At 50.8% G+C, this 17,995-nt stretch overlaps 8 protein-coding genes across 8 annotated transcripts; 4 read left to right on the plus strand and 4 right to left on the minus strand.

Moving 5' to 3' along the window:
* Positions 1 to 577: 577 nt before the first annotated feature.
* VFPPC_14324 (sterol o-acyltransferase (APE2)) lies at positions 578 to 2,450 on the minus strand (the record flags this gene model as incomplete). The annotated part of the gene is made up of 3 exons (XM_022428914.1): positions 578 to 604; positions 657 to 2,196; positions 2,284 to 2,450. The coding sequence occupies 3 exons, from the start codon at positions 2,448 to 2,450 to the stop codon at positions 578 to 580; spliced, it is 1,734 nt and encodes a 577-aa protein (XP_022284385.1).
* A 35-nt stretch (positions 2,451 to 2,485) lies between these two features.
* On the plus strand, positions 2,486 to 2,858 carry VFPPC_17870 (hypothetical protein; the record flags this gene model as incomplete). The annotated part of the gene is made up of 2 exons (XM_022429544.1): positions 2,486 to 2,602; positions 2,643 to 2,858. The coding sequence occupies 2 exons, from the start codon at positions 2,486 to 2,488 to the stop codon at positions 2,856 to 2,858; spliced, it is 333 nt and encodes a 110-aa protein (XP_022285402.1).
* A 148-nt stretch (positions 2,859 to 3,006) lies between these two features.
* Positions 3,007 to 3,291, plus strand: VFPPC_16013 (hypothetical protein; the record flags this gene model as incomplete). Its single annotated transcript, XM_018293766.1, has 1 exon — positions 3,007 to 3,291. One exon carries the CDS (start codon positions 3,007 to 3,009, stop codon positions 3,289 to 3,291), a length of 285 nt encoding a protein of 94 aa, XP_018143453.1.
* Positions 3,292 to 3,830: 539 nt separating this feature from the next.
* On the minus strand, positions 3,831 to 6,148 carry VFPPC_07935 (TPR repeat-containing protein; the record flags this gene model as incomplete). The annotated part of the gene is made up of 2 exons (XM_018286721.1): positions 3,831 to 5,064; positions 5,163 to 6,148. The coding sequence occupies 2 exons, from the start codon at positions 6,146 to 6,148 to the stop codon at positions 3,831 to 3,833; spliced, it is 2,220 nt and encodes a 739-aa protein (XP_018143454.1).
* Positions 6,149 to 8,826: 2,678 nt separating this feature from the next.
* VFPPC_07937 (glycoside hydrolase family 5 protein) lies at positions 8,827 to 10,032 on the plus strand (the record flags this gene model as incomplete). The annotated part of the gene is made up of 2 exons (XM_018286723.1): positions 8,827 to 9,165; positions 9,226 to 10,032. 2 exons carry the CDS (start codon positions 8,827 to 8,829, stop codon positions 10,030 to 10,032), a joined length of 1,146 nt encoding a protein of 381 aa, XP_018143457.1.
* Positions 10,033 to 10,514: 482 nt separating this feature from the next.
* VFPPC_07938 (MFS transporter) lies at positions 10,515 to 12,083 on the minus strand (the record flags this gene model as incomplete). Its single annotated transcript, XM_018286724.1, has 2 exons — positions 10,515 to 11,798; positions 11,853 to 12,083. The coding sequence occupies 2 exons, from the start codon at positions 12,081 to 12,083 to the stop codon at positions 10,515 to 10,517; spliced, it is 1,515 nt and encodes a 504-aa protein (XP_018143458.1).
* A 1,055-nt stretch (positions 12,084 to 13,138) lies between these two features.
* VFPPC_07940 (glucokinase regulator family protein) lies at positions 13,139 to 15,378 on the plus strand (the record flags this gene model as incomplete). The annotated part of the gene is made up of 4 exons (XM_018286725.1): positions 13,139 to 13,368; positions 13,483 to 13,936; positions 14,000 to 14,376; positions 14,448 to 15,378. The coding sequence occupies 4 exons, from the start codon at positions 13,139 to 13,141 to the stop codon at positions 15,376 to 15,378; spliced, it is 1,992 nt and encodes a 663-aa protein (XP_018143459.1).
* Positions 15,379 to 16,770: 1,392 nt separating this feature from the next.
* VFPPC_14325 (nuclear pore complex assembly domain-containing protein) lies at positions 16,771 to 17,811 on the minus strand (the record flags this gene model as incomplete). The annotated part of the gene is made up of 3 exons (XM_018292094.1): positions 16,771 to 17,301; positions 17,360 to 17,595; positions 17,658 to 17,811. The coding sequence occupies 3 exons, from the start codon at positions 17,809 to 17,811 to the stop codon at positions 16,771 to 16,773; spliced, it is 921 nt and encodes a 306-aa protein (XP_018143460.1).
* Positions 17,812 to 17,995: the final 184 nt, after the last annotated feature.

The following is a 17,995-nucleotide window of genomic DNA, read 5'->3' on the forward strand; positions in this document are numbered from 1 at the left end:
CGGAGTTGGACGGTTTTTTAGAGCAAATGGTCTCTGGAACGTGTTTATGGCTTTTGAATTTTTATTTCCTTGCGTTCAATGCTTTGCTTGGCCATAATTCCCTGGCGATCCTCCGGTACGGGATGGAGCGGGGTGTACTTTACCAGCTAGCTATGATTATGAGGTAGACGGATGAATGAAATGGCACAAACAAACTTGGGCACATGACCCGTGAATGATGTGATTGTGATGTGTATGCCAATTGCAAAGCTGCCGGAGCTGTACCTGATTGCTGCTGTTGCAGTGGTAAATGGCCGTGCCTTCAATGTGTTCATGTAAGAGAGGGTATCGGCATATTTACGTCAGGACTGTTGATTTTGCTCTGGCAAGCATGGATTGAAGCCACATGAAGTCATTTGTAGAGTATAGGTCGAACCGTTTACAGTATTTTCACAACATAACACTATACACCACAAGCATGTTAAACACAACGGGGAACTGATGTAAACGGGTATCTTAAAAAGCGAAAGCTAGAATATATTGCACACGCGGCAATGGGCCCTTCAACCCAGTATGCATATGTGTGAAAAGATGACGGCTATACCAGCACGTACAGTGCACACATCTACTCTGTATGTTAGTCATTGACATCCTTGCATTGGTAGGACTCAACTTACCAAACTGAGGCCCAAAATCATTGAGCACCAAAAACAGACATTGTTTAGCGTCTGCCTCCCCCTTATAAACTTTGTCCGCTGCAGCATAACAATGGGCAACTGCAGCATCTGACAGATGAATCCGTAGCCGCGAATCTTCTTGCTGATACATGCCATGACGATCTCGTGCATGACGGCGGATATGAGAAACGTGATGATTGTGGCGACCATTTTGCCGGTATGCGGCCTAGAAGCGCTGTATACGTGTCTCCGTAGGAAGGAATACACGGGTACGTTCCACTCGCGCGAGAATTCCATCCAGTCGGTCGAGTTCCACCAGTCGGCGTAGAAGTGACGGTCTGCGAAGCGAGTGATTTCAGCGAACGCGCCGAGGACGTATTCGAAGATGACGAGGAAGACGAGCAGGAAGGTGAGCATGAAGGGGAAGAGCAGCCAGGATATGGACTCGGCGAGGATGAGGAGCGCTTCCGAGGTTGAGAGCGCGGTGGGGGAGTTGAGGCGGCGGGAGGCGTCGGCGAGGACGGGCACGATGAATTCCTCGGACGTGACGGTCAGGAGGAAGATGCAGCCGAACGTGGCGATGATTTTGTAGATGAGCGATGTCCAGTTGATGTGCTGCTTGCGCGGGTACTCGAGCTCGTAGCAGAGGGTAGGGCAGAAGAGGTAGTCGATGTAGTTGGTCCAGGTGAGATTACGGGGGTATGTGACGTTGCCCATGGGGGAGGTGAGTTCGCGGGCGAGTGCCTCGCGGAGGATTTCGATCTCGTCGGCGGATTTCTCGTCGGCGGATTTCTCGTCGTCTGAGGAGGAGCCGTTTCTGCGGGAGGGTTTCTTCTCAGGTAAGGGGTTCTGGGAGGTTGGGATGCCGGATATGCTGCCGCGGCGAAGATTAGCCGTTGGGTAGACGTATGCTGGTCTGCGGTCGGACTTGTCGCTCGGGGAGTCGAGTGAGCGGAGGCGCTTCTCTGTCTCGGACAAGTGGCCGTTGTAGAAGGCGTAGGAGTGCATCTTCATGAGCATCACCATGGTGTGCAGCAGGAGGTAGACTTGGGCTGTCCACGTCCATTCCAGGAGGAAGGGGACGGCGATCCAGAGCGCCAGCCAGAGGACCTGGTATATGCTCTGGATGGCCATTCCGCCCTTTGCCCATGTGAATGCTCCCCCCGTGGGTGCCGTTCGAAAGATCTTGTGAAGAGGCAGGCCGACGAGCGATGTCGCCACCATGAGGAAGTCCGCAATAGCAAGGTGCCACAGCTTGACGGTGAAGAGGGTCCATATCTGGATGCGGAGAGGGTACCCCGTGTCCTTCATGTTGCGCAGCATGGTCGTGATGCCCATGATGGCGAGGCCAATCCAGAAGAGGTTGAAGAAGCCATGGAAGTCGCGGTAGTCGCTTTCCGGGTCAAAGTGCGAGACTCGCGAGGCGTACTCGATGGTAGGGAAGATGCGGCGCTTTTGCTCGGCACGGGCGAGTTTGCGTGCTGAGGAGAGTGATTTTGCGGATGGAGGTGCGTTTTCGGGGATGGGAGTAGAACGGCCGCTGGGTTTTGGATATCAATGTTAGCTGGTGGTCTGTGAAATCAAAGACATGGAGTTTTGGTGTTGTTGGGTGTTGCAGCAAGCTCACCTTGTCAACCCACTTGCTGGTGCGCTCTCGGCCGGTAAGCCTAGATGAGCATCGCTCTCACTGGATACGGTTCGTGTAACTTGTGCGTGTCTTCCTTTTCGCGGTCGCGGACGCAAGATGCGCTCGTGTTCGTGGCCGTTGGCCAAGACGTCTGCCGTTGAGCTCATGGTTTCTTGTCGTTTGCGCCGTCTCGGTACACCCGATGGAGCTTGTGCTTGTGCTTGTACTCGTGCTACCGAGGACACGAGAGCCAGCTGCGTCAAGTAGCTCTAACAAGCGTACCGTTTTCTCGCTTTGCAAGGTCGCTGCTCGCTCAATTGCAGAAATTGAGCTGAATTCGAAGACCACACTCGCCACAGGATAAGGTCAAGTCCCGTCGCTCAGCTCCACGCCAATCAAAAGAACCTTGTATCGTCAATCGTCGCTGCAATGCGCCGCTAAAACCAAATACACAGCATCAGCCCATGAATTGCAGACAAGTCGAATCTAGAAAAGGTGCCACAATGAAGCAGCAGCTTATAAGAAGTAATAATGGCCAACAAGTTGCCGAGGTGAAAAGTGGCCAGCTAGACTGAAACAAAATTGCCCACTACGTCACCAAGCTTACGGTAGCTCACTGAGTCGCTGACTGTCCGAACCGGGAGATCATCAGCATTCCCCACGTGATGGAGCAATTGAACGACGATTCTTTCTCTCCTCCGGCTTGGCACGCTGCTTGCTGCTATGGTTGAATGTCTTCGGGGCCAGTTTGACAATGAATCATCGAGGAGCTCAGAGCAACGGATTTGTTTCGTGTCTATGTTGAACTGTCGATACGAGGCAATGTTTTACAAAGGAGGGGAGCATCTTTTGTTGAGCTTCATCGGAGCTGTCAGCTCAACTCAGGTCAAGCTGCTTCACACAAGCTCCACCCTCCCCCGACCTCCATCGTATTCGGTTAAACATCCTGCAGACTATTTGGTAGTCATGCAACTAACACATCTCAGCCCAATGCCTGTGAAGAATTGATGCAGGCGCTTAATAGCCAAGAGACACGGGTTCGGACGTTGCGCCGACGGGAACAGAGTTCTGCCATTGCGAGTGATGTCAAGTGACACAATCATTTTGGCTGAGCACATGGAAAGTAAGAACTAACATCGAATCACCATATGGCCGTTAGCACTAACCCGCAAAGAACACTTGAGTTTTTGTAGATTACTTCTACCAAGTACTAAAATACAAGAAGTCGCAGTTCTCACGCCCATGCAAATAACACACATTCCACCAACCAAGGTAAGCAAAAGCCGCCGTCGCGCGCCAGGTCCATGCATGTCGCCCTAAAATGATTATAGCAAATAAAACACCATGAACCAATCTCTGAAACAATGCCAATGAGTTAGTTAGTATACATGTGCAATCCCTTCCTGATACCGTTTTATCTATAAACCGCCTCTGCGATGAAATCTTGGTCGTTCTCGCTGTCTCGTTCATGCCAAATGCAAGAATATGCGTCGATGAAAATGACTGAAATAAAACACAAAAGACCAAAACGTAACCGGCGAGCCGAGCTACTGAAGGCCGAGTCCTGTTGGTCCGGCTGGCTGTCGTTCGTCCACTAATACGGACGGCTTCATCTCCTTTGCATACCTGGAGTGTAACGTAAAGCTCCAAGGCATATCTAGCCACCAGACACCCTCCAGCGCCTGGAGATATGTCTCCCACCATTGGGAATTTTGGCCCCCTAAGAAGATCATGTAGCTGTGGCCATCTTCGTGCAGCTTTTTGGCAAACTTTTGCAGCCGCTCCTGTGCCAAGAAACGTCGCTCTTCTCGCCGTTGGTTGTCCAGCTCATCTGCTTGAATTCCAGGATCCACTACACTGTCGACCTCCCTCACAATATGCAGTGTCTGTCTCAGAGCGCCAACAGCACGGGGAAATAATCGTTGAAGCGGCCCGCCGTTGCTCATTCGTGTGCGTTTCTCTCTCGGAGAAACGGAGACGCCGCCTGATATGAGTCTACGTTTTCCAAAGTCTTTGGCTTTATAGTAGTGCACCTCATCAATGAGGTTCGTGTTGAGCCACATGTTGACCATACTTTCGATCGTCCCGTTCAAATCCGATCCGACCTTACGTAGGTCACTGGCATATACAATCTTGAACGTCATTAGCTTGTATTCGAGCTCCAAAAGGTGCAGTTGGAGTCGTATGATGGGCTCATCTCCCAAGATGAGACTGTCCCCAAGCCGCGGCGACGCCTTTATCCAAACGCCATTTCGAAAGCTCTTCGCAGAGTTGTTTGACGTGGACGTGGTTGATTCGTGTGATTTGGCCGAAGGTGAAGGGCTGACCTCACGCATCATGCTGTCGGTTCTATGTACGTCGCGCGCATAGTTGACGCAGATGAAAAAATCCTGGTAAGTCCGTCCTGTGAAAATAGACGGCTGCTGCCGCAATGCCTCCCTCGCTCGCTGGGCTGCCACGTGGAAATCGAGGCACTTGATGAGCAACATGTCATAAAAGGCTGACACATAGGTCGAAACCGTCTTCGAATGGACATAAAACCACATTGCTGAGACGTTTGAAATACCGTACCGTAAAAAAATGTGTGCCAAGTTACTAGCTGGGCCGGACCGGTTGTATGCTGACAAGCAAGCATTCAGTACGACATTTTCAACCTGATATCGTGCAAGCACCTCTGCCACATCTTCAGCTTTGGCGAGTTGGGTCTGTGGGATTGAGAAGGTGGGTGTGTTGGGAGTATGCTGCCTTGCAAACAACAGCCAGGGAACTAGAACGCCAGATCTAGGTCTTGGTGGTCAGCAACCGGAACCATGAATATATCAAGAGGACGATGAAAACTTTCGATAGGCATTTGGAAAAGAAAACATATTCCCACTTACTCATTACGCATAATTCGTCCATGTAGGTCAAAGTGAACTAAGTTGAACTCGACGTTCTGTTTAGCTCGTATTTCCAGATGGCGAGCCAGTTCCTCAAGACTGCCGGGTCGCACAATTTCAAGGTTCAGGCGACTTCGAAGCTTCTTCTGAAAATTCATTAATGGCCATTGTGCCAAGTCAGGTTCCGCTTCTCGTTCGGTACCAGTGCGAGTAAAGTCGCGAGCAATGACCAGGAGAATGTTAAAGGTGGCATTTGGGTCTGATTGGATTCCCGCTAGCCGTTTGCCTCCTGGTCGTGGCGGTTGAAGCAGTCGGCGAGCTGGAAAGTCGCTAACTCGGGTCACACGCAAGTGCAATTTGGGCAGACGAGATATCCGCACAGATTCCAGCAGCTCCCAGGCCAGGCAATGGATCCCGCCCAAAGCGGGATTGATGACATCGCTGTCATGACGCTCAATCACGTAAACCTGAGCTTCAGGAGCGTTCTTTTGGAAAAAAGTTGTCGCGTTATCGAGCTGATCGAACAATTCCTTGCCATATTCTTCAATCCGCTCCTCAGCCAAGGCTATTTCATCTAAACCCTCTTGGTCGGGAATAAGGCTCTGGGTGGTCCAACGAGGCCGGTCTGAGATCCGCAAGTACTGCTCAAACACGGCCTTGTAGTCGGCCTCGAGGAATGGGTCCTCAATGCATGCCGATGTAGGTGGATTGTTGTTGACACGAATCGAAACTGTCCATTTGCGCTTCTTGGCAGCTGGACCACCTTTACCATTGGAGGACGTGATGGTTGATTCAGAATCCAGTTCCTGGGGCTGAGATGGATAGGAGCATATGGAAATCACGTTCATCTCCCCGGCTTGGTCGTTTGCGAGGGTGTGTGGTCTCTTACTGCGTACATTGACCGCATATTCTGGCAGATTTGGCAGCTGTCGCGTGCTCAACTTGCGCTTCCTGAGTACGGTGGTGGGTATGGAGTACTTTGCCATGCAACTAAAACCATGAGAGGCAGGACATGTTAGCCTGTAATGTTGAAATATGTTGGTAAATTTGCCGTGTCTTTATGAAAACATGGTCGCTACTGGCGTACTGCTAGTTGCTTGCACAGTTTTTCTGCGAGGAGGTGAGAACACAAGGTTCTTGGAAAGGGGAGGGGGCTACCCACGGTACTTCGGAACTCTGCTGGCAAACGCAGCTCTGGGGTTAGATTATCGGAGATTTCTATAGGTTGGTTGGTGAGCTTCTGGCCTGGGGTTGCCAAGCGCAGTGCGCATGTAAAGGGGGGAATGCATGCGAAGGCAAAGAAAGAGCTTTAAAGTCGATGGAAGCAAACGAAGACAAGGAGCAAAAAAGAGAGACCAACGTACTGTTACAAGTATGAGTCGAGTCAAATTTGCGAAGAGTCAAGTTGTAGAGGGGAAGAAATTGGAAAATGGAAAATCGTCAAGAAGGAAAGAAGAAGGCGGTTTAGCTGAAAAGCGAGACCGGGGTGTCAGTCAGCAGCTGTCTCGTACAAATTTGGAGTCAAGTCAACTTGAGGCAAGTGCGATCGATGGTCAGGTCGCTGTTGAAAGGGCAGGCGCGACACAGCGAGCGCCATGTCCTGCAGATCTCACCTATAGAGACAGAGCCAGGCACCGCCGTCTCTGAGCCAGTACAGTACGGACTGGAGAGACACAGTGACGCAAGGAATCAATAATAAATTGCACTGCCAGAGTGAGACGGCTAACTGATGGCAGAGCCTCCACAGGACTCGTGCAGTTGAGACCTGGGGCGGGGTGGCGCAGGTGACTGGCGGCGACAAGGTTGCGGATAGCCAAGGGGAATCCGCAGCGACAATGAGAGACGATTGATGGGATAGACTGGGGACGGGAAGCTGTGGATTCGTAAGGCGATGCAGACCAGACACAATGAGATGCAGGCAGATGCGGGTGTGAGGGACAGTGTGTGTGGGTATTCCGTTGTCTTGGTGTATGCCGCGTCAATAATCCGTAATGCCGTACTAAGACAGGCTTTGAGTTGGGGGCGTAAAACGAATTGTATTGAAGGAGCCTGGTGAGAATATCGAACCAGACAAAGAATGGAGAAGCCACATTTCGCACAGAGAGAGAGGGACAAGGGTTCCTTCAAATATGCAGGGGGCCAGGACAAAGGAGGTGGTGGGCGGCAGTTGCAGGCTACACAAGATTGCACAGATTGGACCCAGATGCGCACACCATGTCGTCCTCGAGGCAACAGGAAGAGAGGCAGACGATGACGGCTGTTGACATGCGGACAGGAAACCCACTTGATGGAGGAGAGGACACGAGCTAAAGCTGTCCGCAACGGCCGTTTGGTGGAACACAGAGCATTCGTCTGGAAATCACACTCACTTGGCGATGGAAATATAAATGCGCCATCGAACAGATATGCGCCCCAGGCGGACAACTGCAGCCAAGGAATGAGGTGGATTTGATGTGATCAAGTCGAGGGGCAAATTCGACGCCTCACTCGGTTGCTGCCAGGCATCCAAATTGTAGATGTCGACTTCAATTTTTCTGGGACGCAAAGAGTCAGATGGCCACGCGGGAGGTTTGTCGGTACTCTCAACTGTCGGCATGTGCTGCTTCATTTTCATCTTCATCTCATCAGCGACAATTACTTGAGTACCCAACGCCGATGTCGCACTCGCTTGACCGACCAGCAGACCAGGAAAAGAAACATTTCAAGCCCTTGTGCAATCTTCTCGACGTCATCAACTCGCACAATCAGCATCGCTCCGACCGACGTCCTACCTGCTGATGACAATTATAGCCCCAAGTAACCTTGGCCCACGACAGGACGAAGCAACTGCTTGAGCCGCATGGCCGTTGATGCTACTCGACCAGATCAAAGCCGAGCATGTCAACTGTGCCAAACGTCGCACTCGTCGCACTCGTCGCACTCGCAGATGGATGTTCAAATATTCAAATGTTCACTTCATGTTGTCACACCAGTCATCGCCTCAGCCCTGTGGTCACCGGACCTCGTTCACCCTCAACCAGTTGACGTCTTGTCACACCACGACGTCCTAGTTCTCTGAATTCTCACTGCCTCACCGAGGATGGGAGTTTCTGCCTTTTTTGTCAAAAGGCGAGAAGAAGAAAATAGAAGAAGCACTTTGGTCACCGCCAGTTTGCTGTTCCGTTTTCACCCAAGTGGTCGCCTTGAAGGTTCACAATTACTTCCTCATTTATGGGAATATGAAAACGTGGCCTTTGATCTTCTGACCTTGGAAATCGCGAATGCGCCCCTACGCGGTTTGTTGATTTTCCGTGTGGGTGTGGTTGACGGCTCGATGCCATTTCGCACCGACGGGCCGCACTAGATGAATTCACTTTACCCGTTGAAACATGAAACATCGCGACATTCGTTTTCGTTAACCAGCTTACTGAGATAGGCAAGTAAAGCTGTCGCGGGCAAGAAATCCATTTTATCCGCCCGTCATGGCAAGTTCTACCAGCGATATTTCCTTCCGTAGTCCCGATGTCATATTTGCACATACGTACCTGGGTAGGTATTTAAATGTCCTCCTTGTCGCCTTGATGAAGCATGCACAGTAGATCAGCCCAAGTCTGCTGTTCACAGACTGTTTTTCAAGTCCTCTTTTCCTCTGTATATATTCATTATACGTATTCTTGGTGTCAATATGAGGTTCGTTCTTACCGCGGCGGCATTCGCTACTGGCATCGCGGCCCAGTCTGGAGCATACGGGCAGTGCGGCGGTAAAGGCTGGACTGGACCGACTACATGCATCTCTGGCTATACCTGTGTTTACAACAACGACTGGTATAGCCAATGCCTTCCGGGAACTCCTTCATCTTCCACAAAGACTAGCTCTGCGCCATCCACCACGACCACACCTCCATCGTCTGGAGGTAAATTGAGGTGGGTTGGTGTAGACGAGAGTGTTGCAGAGTTTGGACAGGGCAAGTATCCCGGTGTTTGGGGCGTGGACTTTAGATTTCCTGACGAGAATGCCATTGGTGTAAGTATCCTCAAATAGTATCACCATGCTTGCTCTGGTCAAGATAGTAACGTTGAACAGACGCTTATCAAAGAGGGCTACAACATCTTTCGACTTCCCTTTTCCATGGAACAAATGGCTGCCAACACCATGGAATCTTCCCTCCAGACAGCATACCTCGCCAATCTGACCGATGTTGTCAACTATATCACCGGCCAAGGAGCCTATGCCATCCTTGATCCCCACAACTTTGGTCGCTACTATGGAAACATCATCACCAATGTCAACGCCTTTGAGGCGTTTTGGAAGAACTTGGCAACTGCTTTCCGCTCCAATACCAGAGTCATATTCGACACAAACAACGAATACCACGACATGGACCAAACTCTTGTCTTTCAGCTGAACCAAGCCGCAATTGACGGGATTAGAGCTGCCGGAGCAACTACCCAGTACATCTTCGTGGAGGGCAACTCGTACTCTGGAGCATGGACCTGGGCTACCGTCAATGACAACTTGAAGGACTTGTCAGACCCACAAGGCAAACTCATCTACGAAATGCACCAGTATCTGGATAGCGATGGTTCTGGCACAAGCGCAGACTGTGTGAGCAGCACCATTGGCCAGGAGCGAGTTGCCAGCGCGACAAAGTGGCTCCGTGATAACAAGAAGCTTGGTGTTCTCGGTGAGTTTGCAGGCGGAGCTAACGACAACTGCAAGACAGCCGTTACTGGCTTGTTGAATCATCTTCAGTCGAATAGTGATGTGTGGCTGGGTGCTCTCTGGTGGGCAGGAGGGCCGTGGTGGGCAAACTATATTTACTCGTTTGAACCGCCTAGTGGAACGGGATATCAGTATTATGATTCACTTCTTCGGGGGTATTTGCCATGAGCTTGTTGTCCTCTTGGTATTTCGTACATAGCTTCTTCGTACATACTTGTCAATGCCGGTACTTTGATTGCGAAATGGAATAGAGTAACTGTTATGACCTTCTTGAATTGGTTTGCGATCTGGTTTCAAGACACCCACCTCATGCGGCTGCTTGGTGTGTATAATTGATGGCCGCATAGTAAGCCTCAGAAACCACTCACGACCACCTACGGTTGAGTATAACTGGCTCTGCCGACCATCATTGTTGTTTGATTACATATTGTTCAACTATTAGGTCACCTAGGTGTAACTAATCCTACGGATATACACACATGCACACGAAGGTGTACATACATGCTGCATACCTAGGTATCCACGAGTGTCGACGCCATACGCACAATCAATAAGCAGTAGGAGGATGATTTAAACACGAAACCAGATCCTTTCGGTTGGTAATATTACGCTATGCAACTATATAACACGGGAATCTCATCCCGCTAGATTTATTCCTCCGTGACCAATTTGCTAGTCTGCTGCTGCTGCCCGCCCGACGTAACATTCGCCTCATCATCAGTCGTGGTAGTCTTTGAAACCGTCCACACAGTCGGTAACACAATAACCAACGAGCCAATACACATACCCCAGTTCATTCCAAACTGGCTCATGGGCGCAACCTTTTGAGCATTAATACGCCAGGCCATGGCGCCACCAGCCGCCTGCAGAGACTTGTACGCTCCAACGAGAACGGCAGCACGAGCAGAACTGTTGGACTCGGTTCCAATGAGCCAGTAGGCGAAGCCCTGCCACAAAGCGTCGTATGCTCCGTAAAAGATGTACAGGAAAATAGGACCAGTAGAAATGCTTCCGTCCTTGTAGTCCACATCCTGGTGGTGGCCAGAAGCCCGGCGAGCATCCTGCCACTTCTGGAATTGATAGCCTCCTCCCCAGATAACCATGCCTGTTACAAAGACGGTAGCCCAGCCGAGCTTGGCGCGCGTGGTACGATCGAACCAGGGAAGATCGAGAATAAGACCAATCAACAGGCCGCCGAGCATCTGGGCGATCCAGTACAAGGCGCCGTTGAGGGATCGAGTGCGGATGTTGAAGGTCTCGCCGTTGACCTGGTTCTGCTGGTAGCTGTAGAAGACGTTTGCGGAAAAGAAGAGCGGCAGCATGCAGAGAACGCGCCATTTCGCAATGGTCTTGACGGCGGTCATGAATGATCCCTTGAGGGTGTGCTTCTCGACCTCGACGGCCTTGTGTAGCTGGGCGAGGCGGATTCGGGACGGCGAGCAGATGAAGACGCCGAGGAGCCAGCCGAACAGCATGATGACCATGAGGGCGATGTAGGTGGAATCGGAGACAGTGCCAGACTTGGAGTTGTAGTTGAGACCGAAGGAGGCGAGGGAGCCGATTCCACCGCCGAGATTGAAGACGATCCAGAAGACGGCGATGGCGCGGCCCTTTTGCGACTCTTCGACGTAGGTGGTCATGATGGCGCCTTGGACGATCCAGATGAAGGATGCGCCAACACCGAGCACGGCGCCGGCACCGATGACGAAGCCGCCATTCTTGCTGTGGTTGAAGCTGAGGAGGGAGCCGCTGTACAAAGCATATGTCCAGCCGGCGATGAGAAAGCTGATACGGGGTCCGAGAAGAGAGAAGATGGGACCGGCAATGGTGAGAGCAGTTGCTGCTGTGGCAGAGAGAAGGGCAACTGTGGCATTGGCGGCGACTGTTGAGTCAACTTGTCCTGAACCGCCGAGCCCAGTGAGGGCATTGTACATCTAAAGAACAAGTTAGTATATTCTCAGGTGTGGGAGTGAAAAGTGAGAACATACTCCAGGAAGACAGAAGCAGATGAAGGAGATGAGCAGAATCTGCGTCCAGGGATGAGAGTAGAAGCGAACAATCTTGGAAGGATGAGGTTGGAAGCCCAGCTCTTGTTCTTCACGAGACATGGCTCGTTCTTTGTTGTCGACATTCTGAGCTGCATTGTTATCGGCCTCGTGAACAGTCGAAGGCTTGTTGTCGGCGGTAGCCACGCGCTCCATCTCGTGTGACTGCGTCATTGTGAATCCGGGAGTTTCAACGACTGCAACTACGATTCTGGGGGAATGAATGAAAATCCCAAAACTTAAACTTTCCAGAAGCACCGGACTTAAAAAGTAAGAAAGAAAAGTTGGGGTTACAATGGATCATATATCTCGACAAGGTCAATCTACAGGGGATCTCACACTACAGGACCAGGAACACACACCCTCGGCGCCCCCCAGCTTGGCAGCTTGGCACATGGTTGGCATTGAAATCTACGGAGTACTCCATAGCGGTAAAAGGCAAAACCACAGAACAGCACGTTTCTGCAAATCCTCACACGTTACATGGTGGCGCTCAACTCCACAAGCATCAAAGTTCCAGGTGTGTTGCTAGGCGGAGCCCCGGGGGATTATGTCTTGACTCGCGGCCAATCGTGCTGTACTTGTCTGGAAGGAAAGTGGACTACTGGGTCAAACTGGATTCAGCAGAAATCATCGGGGAATCTTTGATAAGTAGGTCTGGTTGTGTGGTCTGGTGAGAAATTCTTTTTTCGCCGGCTCCCACGGGGCAATGGAGCCGAAAGGGCGAAGTTGCGGGGTGCATTTTGGGGGGAATAATATATATCATGGGCAGGTCTGGTGAATCAGAGTGAAATGATTACAGCACCTTGCCTGAACGAGCCTACCATTGCGATGATGGCGGCAAGCCACCGTGTTGACCTTGTTCGAGTTGGAGGACTTGCACTCGGGGTACGGAGTAATCATGGCCGTAAATGGCAGTTGGATAGGCGCCACGCCAGCCATTACCGGGCTCAACGGGCAATTATGACTGTGGATTTTATTACCGGCCGCGGACCTCTGGCGCTGATTCCGCACTAAAAATAATCATGGCGTGGTTTGGTGTGTCTTTCGTGGGCAGGCAAAGCTGACCGTTTGATGACAGACTTGACGTGGTGACGGAGTTTGGTGTAAATTGGGGATTGCATCTCGGGTGACTTTTTGTATTTTTATTGATTGCTCGTTTCCCCTCGTTTCCCACTCACAACCTGTGACTTTCAGCTGTCCCCCGTCCGTGGACTTTCTCGATTAAAATGACTGTCCAATTAGCTGGTCTCCAGACCGAGACAAGGAATCCGCGAACCACCGCCATCGACCGCGTTTCTACAGAGCAACTCTGTCGGATCCTACACCAAGAAGACTCCAGAATACCTGCTGCCGTCGAGCCATGTATTCTAGCTATTGCCCAGGCTATTGAAACACTTTCCGAGCGAGTTCGCTCCGGCGGCCGTGTTTTCTACATTGGCGCAGGCACAAGTGGCCGGTGAGTTTTTTCTTGTCAGTCAGTCATTCACCATCCAAAAGATCCTGGCAACAAGCCCTCTTCGCACCACCACAAACCCTGGACCTGGTGCAGAGCTGACCCTCGCGTAATCAGTCTCGGGGTTTTAGATGCGTCGGAAATCCCGCCAACATACTCGGCTCCTCCCGATCAATTCGTCGCCCTCATTGCGGGAGGCGACTATGCCCTCCGACATGCCAAGGAGGGCGCCGAGGACAGCAGATCCGGCGCAGAAGCCGATCTCAAGGCCTGCAACTTTGATCCACAGGTAGACTCGCTTATTGGAATTGCCTCTTCTGGACGCACGCCATATGTCCTCGGTGGACTGGAGTATGTCCGTAAAGCAGGCGGTGTTACTGTTGGAGTTGTTTGCGTTGAGCCGTCAGCTGTGGGAAGTGAAGGCAATGCCGATTATCTGATTGCTGCTGTGACGGGACCGGAGGTGGTCACCGGCAGCACACGCATGAAGGCCGGCACGGCAACAAAGCTTATTCTCAACATGATTAGCACTGGTATCATGATTAAGCTGGGTAAAACATATGGCAATCTTGTAAGTCTTCTGGGGAATTGCCTGATTGGGAAGGTAAATGAACAAACTGACCTATTGCATTAGATGGTGGATCTTCGAGCAACCAACATCAAACTACAACAGCGCGCCAAGAATATTATAAGATTTATTGCCGGACCCAGTTGCGTGCAGTCTGATGAAGAGCTTGAAAAAGTGCTGCAGGATTGCCATGGTAGTGTTAAACTTGCTGCTGCCACTATCGTCTTGAATGTCCCTGTTGCTGAGGCGGAGGCCCGTCTGTTGCGGCACAAGGGCGTTCTGGCAAAGGTGTTTGAGGAGCATGAGAGCCAACAGAATGCCGGCAAGGAGGTGCAACATGATGGTCTTGTTCTCTGTGTAGATGCTGGTGGCACGAGCTGCAAGGCTGTTATTATGTCGAGAGAAGGTGTCTCAGGGTGTGGCGTTGCAGGACCCTGTAACGTGTAAGTCACTTCACTCACACAAATGAAGGCAATTGCACAACACATGTGAACTAACTTTGGTTCAATTACAGGTCAAGCATTGGATTAGACGCTGTCATCACGTCCATGTCGCAGGCTATCCAGGAAGCTACTGACAACTGCTCCGTAACAAAAGGTAGAAAGTTTTCCAGCATCATATTCGATTCAGTCTGGGTTGGCATCGCCGGGTATGAACGACCAGCTCTAACGCAGTCACTCAACAATGCCATCTACGAACTTGTCAAGACACCACCTGGGAAACCTCCCAAGGTCACAGCTGACATTGACCTCCTGTCCGCGTCCGTGTCAATGAAGCAGGACATCGACTCTGTCATTGTAGTTGTTTCTGGTACCGGCTCCATAGGGATGAGCTTCAAACGCACAGAATCCGGCTTCCATCGCCAGGCTCGTGTCGGCGGATGGGGCCATCTTTTAGGTGACGACGGCTCAGGCTACGGTATCGGCCGACAGGCTCTCCGCAAAACCCTCCACGAAACAGACGTTTATCGCATGACACATGGAATCACTTCTTCTCTTGCTCCATCTCTCTCCCCGCTATCACAAGCAATTTACGAACACTTCAAGGATCAGTATCCCACGAGTAATCCAGATGATCTCCTCAGTTCCATCGTCATGCCTGCGTCTGGGTTCCATGGGACCGAAGATGCGGCACTGGGTACGACAAAGCGGATAGCTGGGGTTGCCAAGATTGTGCTCTCCATGGCTGCTACGGATGACGATGCAAGGGAAATCGTGAACGGCGGAGCCGTCAGCCTAGCTGAGTTGGTGAGTCTGCTGGCAAAGGGGCAACGTATTAACGTGTCAAGATGCGGACTTGTGCTCGCTGGTGGCTTGATGCAAGATGAAGCATATAGAAATGCTTTAGTTGAAGTTGTGAAGAAGCAGCTTGGAGAGTTTGGGCAGGTTGAGACTGTCAATCAGCCTGCCTTTGACGGGGCGAGGTTACTTTCAAAGGGGCTGTGAGATGTGACTATTCACCTCTGACGTGTGAGCTGGCCATTTACGATAGACAAGATATTTAGACTTTAGAGAAGTGCATCTTTGCATGTATACAATCATCTTCAGTAGAATCTTCACCATCACTTGTTCACTTAGAGGATTAAACATGACATGATGTCAGCCCACAATAAATCGCTTTGTGGTGTATGCGCGGCTCATATCGGTCCAAACCTGAAATCTCACCGAAACCCATTGTAACGTTCGCCCAAGGTGGACTCATCCAAGGTTAACGGCAATCCCATGGCAGGCATTGGTTTTCACAGTCTCGGCATAGTCTCCATCAACTCCACCGCGTTCCACACTTCCTCGACAACTGCTTGAAAGCCGCCTGAGCCTCAACGACTCCACCAGCGTCTTACTCCATGGTGACATTCATCGAAAATTTTCAGACTGCTTTCTCATCCGCCATTACCCCGGAACGGGCGGATGGAAAGGATGAGGGTAATGCTACGGAGTAGTTGGGAAGTCCTCCGCAGTATCCCCAGAGTGTTCGAGTTGTGCGGACACTGCGGAGGTTGGGGATTACAGTCTGGGGGTGAGTGGCAAGTAAGCATGCTACGAGACAGTTGAAAAGAAAGGTGAAATGTGAGAGATTTAGGATGTCAATCCAATATTTCAAGTGACGTATCGGGGGATTGGCTATACCTCCCATGTTCAATCTCCGGGGGCTATTTTAGGACGGGAATATCTAGATGTACGCCACTGTAGAATAGTCTGGCAGCACAAGTTAGCAGGCCATGTGTTAGTCAGAGTTTTGCAACCCGCGTGACGGGCAGAATTTAGCTCGAAATTGTATACACCCTTCAAACGAGTAGCATTTGTTTTGCTATGCAAATGTGATTGCCAGTGACCCACGCCTTGGTCTGGTTGTCCCAGCCCTGAGTCCTGACAATAACGCCCAAATGTGGGTATCAAGCACACGCCGTTGAATGCCAAGTAATAAAGTGCTTCTAGAACAAGATGAATGCCATAATGCCTCGAGATTGCTGAAATTTAAGCAACGTACGTCACCGTGCGGAATAGCCTGTCCTGGCAGGTCATGTAACCAGAATCCGGCAACGTAACCCCTTGATGACGATCATCTGCCGGACGGAAGGATGCGAGGTGATGTCAGATCAGATTCTGATGGTACCCTTGTTACAACCTGCCGGTCAAGGACCAGTAGATCTAACACTACCATAAACCAAATCAATTGGCTTCATTACAATTGTCACTGTAGAATGTCGCTCCATTGACAGTTTAGAAAACGTTTCTATTGAACGTGATGTTACTTGCACGAGCACGGCAAGATGCAGTCTTCCCCAACGCCATCGCTATGCATAAACAGGCCCAAAATGTTACACTTGATGCCAGTACCTAGTCTGTTTGACCCTCAGTTCCTCCCTTAATGCCCTCCAAAACACTGGCCCATTGCCCGCTAGGTCGGATCCTTGCCACATCAGAGAATCGATCGCAGGCAATCTTGCGAATCAGCAGCGTGTCCTTTGCCTTCTTCAGATTTCTCCCCTCGCCCACAGTGAGGTATTCCTCAAACCACGTTTCCTCCAAATTATCAAAGGGCATAAATGCCAGCTCGCTTGTGCGACTGGACAAGTCCTCGCGACGGCCGTTATCGAGTACGCGTGAAATCCATCGGCGGAAAAGTTGTTCTCTTGTATGCTGTGGATGTGTTCGTGAATACAATAGCGCCTGAGTGACGTTCGTGCGAGCCATTGCGTCGAAGAGGAGCTCTAAAGCGACAGGAGTCTTTAAAATGGGCTGGACGGAGTAGAAATACGATAGCGCGAGGCTGAAGTCTTGGTCTGGCGCCCGTTTGATGAGCGTGATGATGATGTCGTCTGCAAAGTCTGGTTCCAACGACGGATGAGCTACATATTCGACAGCTCTCTGTGTGATAAGCGTCAGCTAGACATGTGCCTCAAATGATTGATCATAGTAGCCTTACTGTGAATTCTTCTCTATCCATGTGCCACAGACCCTTCATAAAGAGCTGGTAATTAGCCGGCATGCCAGACAAGCTAGCAAAGCTCCCTGATACAAAGGCGTCTTTATTTGCATCGTCGAAATCGAGAAGAATGTAGTATAATAAGGAGAATTTGTGGTGCATCGACATGCCCGCGTCGCAAATCTGTTGATGCAGCTGTCGGAGTGCATTCTCGGTCTTCGGGGGATATGCCTTCGCTGTCAAAGGAAGTTATGTCAGAAAAACCATTCGCAATGAGGTGAAGTTAGGCATTAGTTACCTTTTGAGATACCGAGGGCTCTCAACACTCTGTCAATGAACAAGAGGCCTTCCACATTCTTTCGATGAGCTTCAATGTCGTGTTGCAGCTTGCGGTCGTAAGGATGATGTACCCCAGTAGGGAAAACATCGTGAAAATCGGTATAATTGAACATGGCTTCAGCTTCAGATATCCTTAAATGCAAAGGAATTGTTCGTTTGTGAGCAGTGCTCAGCTTCTTCAACAAAGACACTAAATCTTCCTTCGCGACAGACAGGAACTAGCACCAAATCCAGGCACCATGTTGCGCAGTCACGTGCGGAAATTGAAGGAAGTGAGACGTGAGGTGAGGCGTCGTG

The sequence above is a fragment of the Pochonia chlamydosporia genome, chromosome 4 (assembly GCF_001653235.2).
Source record: "Pochonia chlamydosporia 170 chromosome 4, whole genome shotgun sequence".
NCBI classification, from domain to species: Eukaryota; Fungi; Ascomycota; class Sordariomycetes; order Hypocreales; family Clavicipitaceae; genus Pochonia; species Pochonia chlamydosporia.